This window comes from Mesoplodon densirostris, chromosome 10, assembly GCF_025265405.1.
Source record: "Mesoplodon densirostris isolate mMesDen1 chromosome 10, mMesDen1 primary haplotype, whole genome shotgun sequence".
In the NCBI taxonomy this organism is placed as follows: Eukaryota; Metazoa; Chordata; class Mammalia; order Artiodactyla; family Ziphiidae; genus Mesoplodon; species Mesoplodon densirostris.
In genome coordinates, this window is record NC_082670.1 from 8,499,352 (window position 1) to 8,509,712 (window position 10,361).

Sequence of the window (10,361 nt, forward strand, 5' to 3'; positions counted from 1 at the left end):
ATAGATAACTAATAAGGACCTACTGTATGTCACAGGGAATTCTACTCAATATTCTGTAATAACCTATATGGGGAAAGAATCTGAAAAAGAATGGAAATATATATCTGATTCACTTTGCTGTACACTTGAAACTAACACATTGTAAATCAACTATACTCCAATAAAATTTTTTTAAGTAAATTTGTTTATTTTTTTAAAATAATATTTATTATTATTATTACTTATTTATTTTTTGGCTGCATTGGGTCTTCTTTGCTGCACGTGGGCTTTCTCTAGTTGTGGCGAGCAGGGGCTACTCTTCGTTGCCGTGCACGGGCTTCTCATTGCAGTGGCTTCTCTTGTTGCGGAGCACAGCTTCTAGGTGCACAGGCTTCAGTAGTTGTGGCACGGGGGCTCAGTAGTTATGGCGCATGGGCTTAGTTGCTCTGTGGAATGTGGGATCTTCCCGGGCCAGGTCTCAAACCCGTGTCTCCTGCATTGGCAGGTGGATTCTTAACCACTGAACCACCAGGGAAGTCCCTTAAAAAGTAAATTTAATTAAAAGCCATTGAGACCAAAAATCTCCAGCTTCTTCACCTGCATTATGTTTTCATGCAATGGCATTTCTTGCAGGCTTGGGCACAAATTATGAATAAAACCAATAGATTGTTTTTGCTGGTGGCAAGTCTATATCCATAACTACCAACTATTCGCATTCGCACTCTAAGCTTGCTGTGGGGTTTTGTACCAATGATGAAAAATCTGAAATGAAAGATAATATACTGGGGGAAAATAAGCATGACTTGGAAGCTTAACTGATGAAATTGACACCTTTCTTTCTTGGTTCTTATTTCTGCTTTTCTTCTTTGTCAACATTGCAGGTGTTCCTGGCTCCATGCCAAACGCATCGTGGGCCGGGAACCTCAGAGCTGTAAAGTGGTTTGACATGGAAGATAAACACGGAGGCTGCCACGGTGAGGCATTCATTTGAAACTGTGAGGCCACGCTGCTTGTTGGTATTGGCATGAAGGTTGTGGAATACAGGGGTTCTCACAGAGAGCCCTGCTGGTTCATTTAGACCAATCTGTGAATTATTAAACAGAGTAGCAAGAGGCTTCAAGACACGGTCCTTGAAAAGTAAATCTAAGTATCTTAAAGACATTCTCCAGCTTATAATTACCTAGGGCGATGTAGAGGTAGGTTCAAATTATAATGGTGCTTTCTTCTTGCTAGTTTCTGCCTTTTCCTTATTATTCATTCCTCTTGCTGCTCCTTTGGGCGTGCAGCGGTTACGAGGAGAAAGTGGTCAGGATGAGAAGTGACGTCATGTTCTTACCACTGACTCCCATCCCTCATGTCAGCCTCTGCTCCCCCTACAGACAGGTTTCCAGGTGGCTTGGAGGTGTTTGCTGCAGCTCGGGCACGATGGCAGGTGACAGCAACAAGAGAGGTTTCCCCTCCAAATGGATAAGAACTAGAAAAGAAGTAGTTTTCATTTCTACAGAACCTTGTAAAGAAGGCTTTTCATCAGCCCTGGTGTAAATTCAAACGCTTGCCTGGTACATGGTGGGCATGTGTATTTGTTGACCAGGACCAACATAACAAAGTACCATAGACTTGAGTGTTTTAAACCACAGAAATGTGTTTCCTCACGGTCCTGGAGGCTGGAAGTCCGAGATCAACGTGTCAGCAGGTTTGGTTTCTTCTGAGGCCTCTCTCCTTGGCTTGTAGATGGCCGTCTTCTCCGTGTCCTCACATGACCTACCCTCTGTGCGTGTCTGTGCCCTAATCTCTTCTTATAAGGACACCAGTCATATTGGATTAGGGTTCATTCACATGACCTCATTTTAACTTAATTACTTCTTTAAAGGCCCTACATCTAACACAGTTACAGTCTGAGGTGCTGGAAGGTTAGGACTTCAACATATGAATCTGGGGGAAATACAATTCAGCCCATAACAACAGGCAGTAAATAGACATACAGTGAATAAGTGATCGTGCGAACGGATGAGTGAGTGAATAGGAAGGTTTGCCCTGTTCTCCCTGTGGTAACGAGGTTTGGCCTCCTCCCCTCTTCCACTCAGTCTACGGCTCTGTCCTCAGCCCCTCTTATCTACACCTAATATTTCAGATGAAAACCTCCAAACTGCTGCTTCTCTACGTCTTTCCATTACGCTCACCCTCCTTCCGGTGTCTGTCTCTCGGGGGTCCCCTTCCATTATGGATGGCAGCATCCTCGTGTCACTGCACAATCTGTTCTTAAGCATAGTCACACCTTTACCTCAATCAGCCCACATGTTCCCCAGAGGACAGCTCATTGCCACCTGCTTGCATTCTCATCGTGGCCTGCCCTCCTAGTGGGGGGAGGAGGATGGAGAGGAGGGTACTTTGCTCTTTGATCTCCTGGGTCTTCCTTAGAACATGGACCATTTCCATCAGTTAGGGTCCCAATATTGGGGATAGGTTGCCTTCTCCACTTCCTTCTATAACCCCGATCACCTTCCCTTTAGAACCACTGTGGTCATCCTCTGATCTGCTTCTCCACCTCTTCTCCAGCTGTGACACTTGACTCCAACATCCACACCAAGGACCCACATGATGTGATTGCTTTACAGCTCTAGCCCTCCCCACCCCCGCCAAAGCTCCTGTCCACTGTGTTTCAGCCACACACACACAACCCACTCAAGTAGAGCTTTACCTTCAGTCTCCTTGTCATCACCTGTATCCAGGACCTACCTCAGTAGAGAAGGTATAGTCAAGTCAGATTTGCATTTTATAGGGACCTTTACCCTACATGACAGATAGGGGCCATGAAGATAGCCCCTAGCCAGGAACCTACACAGGGTACGATGTTTGGGTAGCCCACACCCCTCTCAAACAAATGTCTCATTTTTTCTTCTCTTGGTATCTGTTATGCCATCTGAAAGCCATACAGGGTTCATAGGATAAAAAAATGTTTGTCCCCAGACCACTCTACAGGGAAAAGAAAAAGACATACTCCAGAGGAAATAAAACATTTTGCTAAACCAGCAAGTCAGTAACACAATCTGGACCTTTTCCCCTTGGCTCTGAGTAATAGGATTTGTTCCAAACCTGTGAGTGTACCCACTTTACAAACTCTCTTAGCATTTCAAATCACAGAGTACCATTCTAGACCTATGGTCTTGAACTTGGAGCTCCCATCTCTGATTACAGTCTCTTTGTCACCCTACTAGTTTCCTTCACCAACTTACATATTATATATTTTACTGCCTTTCTCCCCAGAACAGAATAGAAGCTCCAACAGGGCTGGGATTTTTGACCAATTTGTTCATTGCTGTATCCCCACATCTGAAATATGTTGTTGTTGTTTTAAATGTGTTTGCTTTTTTAAAATTGGAATTTCCAGAGGTTTGACTTTCCTCCTCCTACTAGTTTCTTTCTGAGGACCCCTTGTCCAGCCTGTGTACTGTATCAGCTGTTGTGTGCTGTTCTTGCTAACATCTTAGGTTCCCTTGCCGTCTGATCCTACAAGGCTGATTCCTACACGTAATCATTACTGTCATCTGCTTTTTGCCATTTGTGGCTCCTGAAGCAGGACATTGCTGAAGAATGTCACAGAAGTGCCCTAAATTCACCCACTGTCTACCTTCAGCTAGACCCTCTGGCTGCCTACTTACTTATTCTTTTATTTACGTCATTATTGTCCTGGTACTCTTCCCGGTGTACACCTTTTGAGTTTTTCTGCCCACCTTTTTTTTTTTTTTTTTTTTTTTTGTGGTACGCGGGCCTCTCACCGCTGTGTCCTCTCCCGTTGCGGAGCACAGGCTCTGGACGCGCAGGCCCAGCAGCCATGGCTCACGGGCCCAGCCGCTCCGCGGCATGTGGGATCTTCCCGGACAGGGGCACGAACCCGCGTCCCCTGCATCGGCAGGCGGACTCTCAACCATTGCACCACCAGGGAAGCCCAGCCATTTCTTAAGCATGGGCGTGCTGCCCACGTACCGAGGTCTTCCCACCCACTACCCGGTTATTCTTTAACTTCCTTGAACTCCGGCTTTTTTCTCCAGTGATTCTCTCTGTCTGCTGAACTTCCTTCCAGCCACATTGAGTTAATCACCAAGTCCCGTCAGTCCTTCTGTGCTCTACCTCTAATAGCCTTCTTTCCCCACTCATGGCAGCCATTAACTTTGAACAAACTCTCTGGTTTACACAATTACTGTAGTCTCTTGATTGGTTCCTAATGTACCCTGCAAAGCTCTGCAAAATTAATCGTGCTAAAATCCATTTCATCATTTGATTCTTCTATTCAAAAAAGTTCTTCAGGGGCTTCCCTGGTGGCACAGTGGTTAAGAATCCACCTGCCAGTGAAGGGGACACAGGTTCGAGCCCTGGTCCAGGAAGATCCCACATGCTGCAGAGCAACTAGGCCCGTGCACCGCAACTACTGAACCTGAACTCTAGAACCCGCGAGCCACAACTACTGAAGCCCGCGTGCAACAACTACTGAAGCCTGCGCTCCTAGAACCCGTGCTCCGCAACAAGAGAAGCCACCGCAATGAGAAGCCCGCGCACCGCAACGGAGAGTAGCCCCTGCTCGCCACAACTAGAGAAAGCCCCTGTGCAGCAATGAAGGCCCAACGCAGCCAAAAATAAATTAAAAAAAAACACCACTTCTCCAGCCCTTTCATAAGAAAGGGATAAAAAGGCCCAACCCTTTATGGGATAAAAGAGGCCCAACTTTCATCTATTTTAAGTCAGTCGACCATAGTCGTTCTACCATATGCAAACAAATGCTGCAAAGAGTACCAACTTCCTTGTTTTGAACCTGTTCCCCAACAAACTCTATTCTAGCAGAAAATTCTCATCTCTACATTTTCCAGAGGCATTTTCCCACCTGATGCTTTCCCATCCATCCCCCTGATGCTTCCCAATCCTACCCACCCGTGAACTCTCCACGCATCCTTCTCTACCCTTTTATTCAACACCTATTAATTTAACACCTAATATTTATCAGGCACTGTTCCAGAGGCTGGGGACACAGAAGTGAACACAATGGTCTCAAACTGTAGCTCTTCAGGAGCTTATATTCTAGTCTGAGGAGAAAGACGATAAACAAACAAACACGTTTGTTGGTAATAAGTGACCAAAGGAAAGTGAATCAGGAAAGAAGGGAAGGAGGTCAGAGTCAGCCTCATGAGAAGATGACCTTGAAGCAGAGACCTGGGTGGTGCCAGAGGGAGCCTTGAGGCTGTCTGGTAGAAGGTCGTGGTACAGGGGAGAAAGAGCAAACACGGATGGATGCCTGGGGGTGCTTGGGACCAGCAAGGAGGCCAGTGTGGCTGATGTGAATGTGGAAGGGTTTTTTTTTTTTTTTTTTTTACAGCTTTATTGGAGTATAATTGCTTCACAATGGTGTGTTAGTTTCTGCTGTATAACAAAGTGAATCAGTTATACATATACATATGTTCCCATATCTCTTCCCTCTTGCATCTCCCTCCCTCCCACCCTCCCTATCCCACCCCTCTAGGTGGTCACAAACCACCTAGCTGGGAAGGGTTATTAAAGGTTATAACTGAATGAGTAAGTGGTGGGAGGTGAGTCCAGGTGATGAGCGGGCCAGAGTCTGAGGAGTCTTGAATGCCATTGGTAGGAATTTGGCTTTTACTGCAAATGAGATGAAAAGCCATTAGAGGGTTTTGAGCAGCAGAGACATCTTCTGCTTACATTGAAAACAATCACTCTGGCTGTTGTGCTGGGAATGTACTAACAGGCAAAAATGGAGGCGCTGGAAACCAGTTATTGTAACAATTCAGACAGGAAGATGGAGGCGGCTTAGACTAGGATGCAGGTAGTGGAGGTGGTGAAAAGTGGTCAAATTCTATTAGTATTTTGAAGGTTGAGCTGACAGGATTGCTACCAGATTGGATGTGGGGTGTGAAAAAAAGGGGGAGAAGTGCCCACTTGCTGTGGATTGTGATGGGGAACACTTGGAGAGGATTAAGGACTTCAGACCTGACCAATGGGTGAGGTTTATTACTCACCTAAGAGGAGAGATAAAGTAGGGACTTGGCTAGACCAGGCTGGAGCTCAGAGAAGAGACCTGACCAATACAGCCCATAAAGACTTCTCCCATCTGTACACTTCTAGAACTTCTCATCCATGAAATCCAAAGTTCATGATACAGTCCATGAACGGCCTTGTGATGCCTGTTGTGTTACTTCTTTGTATTATTTAACTCTCATTTTCTTCAAATGCATGTTTGTACCTCTTTCTCCCCGTAGAAAGTTTAACTGCCTCGTGGGCTGGGCCAGCACAACGCTGTTTCATCACAATCCCGTAGCCCTTGACACAGCGCTAGCCACGCAGCAGTCAGGCAGTAACCCTACCATTTTGCAAGCTCACTACCCCTGACTCAAAAAACAAGCCTGTTTTCACTGTTTCTTGTTCTCTTCCTTTACAGGCCACTACGTCCATGGCATTTGTATCTATGGAAACGGAGACTTAAAGTGGTTGATTAATTCGTCAAGCCTCTTTGCTAACAAGTTTGAGCTCACTACGTACCCCCTGACTGTGGAATGCCTAGAGCTGAGGCTTAGAGAAAGAACCCTAAATCAGAGTGAAATTGCAATACAGCCCAGCTGGTATTTTTGATCTACTGCCACTCACGACTGCAGGAAAATCACAGCTGGAAAGGAGAGCTTTTCTTTGTGAGAAAAACTTGGCCTGGGTTATATGAACAGTGTCAGGGCCAAGGTTATGGCTTCAGGACCTGACTACATTACAACATGTTAAAATATTCTCTGGACACCGTGAAATATGCCGTCAGGATGGTTGCACAGTGATGCTGGCGCTTTGGCCACTCTGGTAGTTCCTTGAGGCTCACTCTGTATCAGGCTAATGTTCTGATCCGTGATAAACTGTCCTCAGATTTGCATCTGATCCTCATCGTATATAAATGTTCTAATGAAAAGCAGAGTTGTGGATAATACTATTTAGGAGAAAAGGAATTGGGTTTCTTTGAAGAAGGAATCTTTTATAACAGATCTCTAGCCACACATTGATGGATATCCCCTGCTCTTTTCTTACCTGCACGTAGGCATAGAAATCGCTTTTTTGGGTAACTGACCAATCTCCTTTACAGCTTGAGCTCCTAGAACTGAGAACGAGATCTTGTTCCTGAGTTTCAACAGTAGCATTTTCAAGTTTCCTGTGTCTAAAGTTCTGTATAGAATTTAAAGCCATTCACAGGAGACAGAATTTAAGACAGCAATCCCTGCCTGCCGCTTCAGTAAAAGGCCCCCGGGGGGAATCAGTTTCTTGAATGTTTGTCAGAATGTGCTCTGATCCCATTTTCTTGTTTTCCATTGAGAACTGGAAAAGTTCTTGAAGCATGAAGAATTTCTAGAAGAGAGGTGCTATTGCATGGGTTTAGCCTCAAGCCTTGAATATCTCAGAGTAAATCACTTTCCTTTATTGCCACTGCTCTCCACCCCGACCAAAGTGATCTTATCTGCAAAGTTGGAGACCAAATTCTGCCCCGTGAGCCTTTAAGGAGTCCATAGTGTTCTCTGGGTAGCTTTGCAATGCCTGGGGGGTCATAGGAGTGCCTGGATTTTTAAAAGCTTTCAAATGTGTGTGAGCCTTTTGGTCACTTATCCTTCTTCCCATTCATGTATCCAATTCATTCATTCAGCATCTGGTCAGTAAGTATTTCTTGAGTGTTTATTATACACCAGACACATGCAGAGACAAGGAGGAGAAGTTAAGTCAGAAGCTTTTTCACTCTAAAAGTCCTGGCAATAACATCAAACGTGGGAAAGGCTGCTCTAGAGAATCTCACAGGGTGGTTGTATTTTAACACCTTCCTGTGCAGGGTTGTAGACTGTGATATCAGGCCCAGGATATCAGAAATTACAAAGTGAGGTCTAAATCAGATTATTCCCAAGAGAGAAGGGAAGGAGGAGACGGAAGCCACAGCCGATTGTGTTCTAGGTGTTCTGCTTGCTCCTTACGTCTCATGGCCTTCAAATCTCACAACACTCTTGGGAAGCTCGCATGATTACCCCCATTTTGCAGATGAAGTGAGTGAGGCTTAGAGAGGTTTTTAGTCAGCATTAGGAAACAAGTTCTCTGTCTGAGAATCGGGATTCTCTTATTGGTCTCCTTTGTTCATTTCCTGAGGTGGAACATTTAGAGAAGGTGAAGTAAAGCCATATTTAGCATCCCAGAATGGTCTCCGTGTTAATATTGAGAAAACGTCCTGTCACCTCAGAAGAATATGAAGTCTACTCTTATATTCCATCCAGTTCCTTGATATTTATTTATTCTAATGAAAAACAGTAACTACAATTAATGATACATTTAATCCACGCAACATTATTTTTTTCTGTAATTGTGCCTGTTGAATGTTAATCATATTTAATCACTTCTAGTGACTTTGAAGTAAAGCCTTTTTTTTTTCCTGCTACTGAAAAAAAAGATGGAACTGTATTGGTTGATGAAGAGTCAAGGGGTAGCGAACACACCCAGAGCTAAAGGCAGAATCTGAAGATCACCTTTTTTTTTCAACTAATTTACATGACACCACTTGAGAAGAAGGGTTGCTTTACACTGGATCTTTCTCTTGTAGAACAAGAAATCTTTTGGAATAGAAGATGTTTACATGTCCATTGTTGGTCATTTCTTCTGTGTCTTAAGTACTTTAATATTGGAAGAGTGTAGTGTTTGGACTAGTGGGTTTCTGCTAGCCCTTGGAGATGCCCTGAAAACTTTGTTTTCGATGATGTTCCATGTTGTTTTCTTGGAAATAAATTAATATATTGTTTTCCACCTTTGGGGCTATTGTGTATTTTTATTTGATTGGCATTTGAAGATAATTCTCCTAACATTTTCTAAAAAATAAAAATAAATACATTCATACATACACACATATTTGTCTTAAAATGCCCATCCACTGAAAAATAATTAAGCTTTTCCTCTGTGGAGTGTTGGGGAGAATAACTGGGAATGATAGAGAAGAGAATATAATGGAAGATCAGTTTCATTTAGATTGGGTACAACCATTTTAAAATCTGAGGAAGGAAGAAGTTAGCCTTCTACTCTTGCCCCCTTTATTTATTTTTTAAAAATCAAGGTACAATTTAGGAAAAAGACATGTTAATATTATCATAACTATTCGATTGTCAAATGCCAAAGTTTCTGAGCAGCCTTTCAGTGCTAAGTTTGGCTAAACAAATTTTGCCTCTAACAGACACATGGAAAATGACAGAAATACTGAGGAAAATAACTCATTTAAACAACATCTGATGCACCATTTTTTTAATGCAAAATGTTTAAAAACTAAGGTGAAAAACATTTCAAACTACAAAAACAATAAAAATATATGTTCATAAAAATAGAAAGAATACATAAATCAACTATACTTCAATAAAAAGTTTTTTAAATATGATAAAATCAAGTTCATAGGTAAAAAAAATAGAAAGAATACAGAAGAATACAGAATAAAAAGTGAATTCCTTTCTCCAGAAGTAATCACTTGATTGGTGTATATTCTTAAGTGTCTTTTCAGTGCAGTGATATCCTGTGGCAGCGCTGTCCAAAAGAATTTCTGCAATGATGAAAATGTTCTATATCTACACTGTCCAAGATAGTAACCACTCAATTTAGCCACTGGGCACTTGAAATGTGGCCAGTGTGACTGAGGAAATGTTACTTATTTTTAGCCACATGTGACTAGTGGTTATTCTACATCAGTTATATACATGTGTTTGTGTATATGATGGAAATATACACAAAGACACATGTACTGGCTTTTTTTTAATGAGTTGATTATAGAGATGTATAATAGAAATTATATCTTTTTGCAACTTGCTTTTCTGGGCCCTTCAAAAATAAACTTTTACTTTTAGAATAGTCTTAATTTTACAGAAAAATTACAGATAATACCGAGTTCCCATATAACATAATCAATATATAACATTCGTATAATACATTTGTCACAATTAATGAGCCAATATTGATACATTATCACTATTACCTAATATTCATACTTTATGTAGATTGCCTTAATTTTTACCTAATATCCTTTTTTTTGTTCCAGGATCTTATCCAAGTTTCACATTAGGTTTAGGTATGTTTCTACAGTCTCCTCTGGGCTGTGACTGTTTCTCAGGCTTTTCTTGTTTTGATGACCTTGACAATCTTGAAGGGTACTGGTTGGAGATTTTGCAAAATGCCCCCCACCCATTGGTTTTGGCTGATGTTTTTCTCATGGTTAGATTGAATTTGGGGGTTTGGAGGAGGAAGACCACAGAGATAAAGTACCATTTTCATCACATGATATGAAGGGTACACACTATCAACTTAGCTTATCACAGCTGATGCTGGCCTTGGTCACCCGG

At 42.6% G+C, this 10,361-nt stretch overlaps 1 protein-coding gene across 4 annotated transcripts in view; it reads left to right on the forward strand.

Annotated features, from left to right (window-relative positions):
• The window catches only part of GCNT2 (glucosaminyl (N-acetyl) transferase 2 (I blood group)), a 126,638-nt gene extending 117,922 nt beyond the window's left edge, over window positions 1-8,716 (forward strand). For all 4 annotated transcript variants that reach the window (XM_060110020.1, XM_060110021.1, XM_060110022.1 and 1 more), the window contains 2 exons: window positions 861-953; window positions 6,422-8,716. In XM_060110020.1, the coding sequence (XP_059966003.1) occupies window positions 861-953; window positions 6,422-6,612 (284 nt within the window). In that variant the 3' untranslated portion in view covers window positions 6,613-8,716. The remainder of the gene's footprint in view (window positions 1-860; window positions 954-6,421) is intronic.
• The last annotated feature ends 1,645 nt before the right edge of the window (window positions 8,717-10,361 follow it).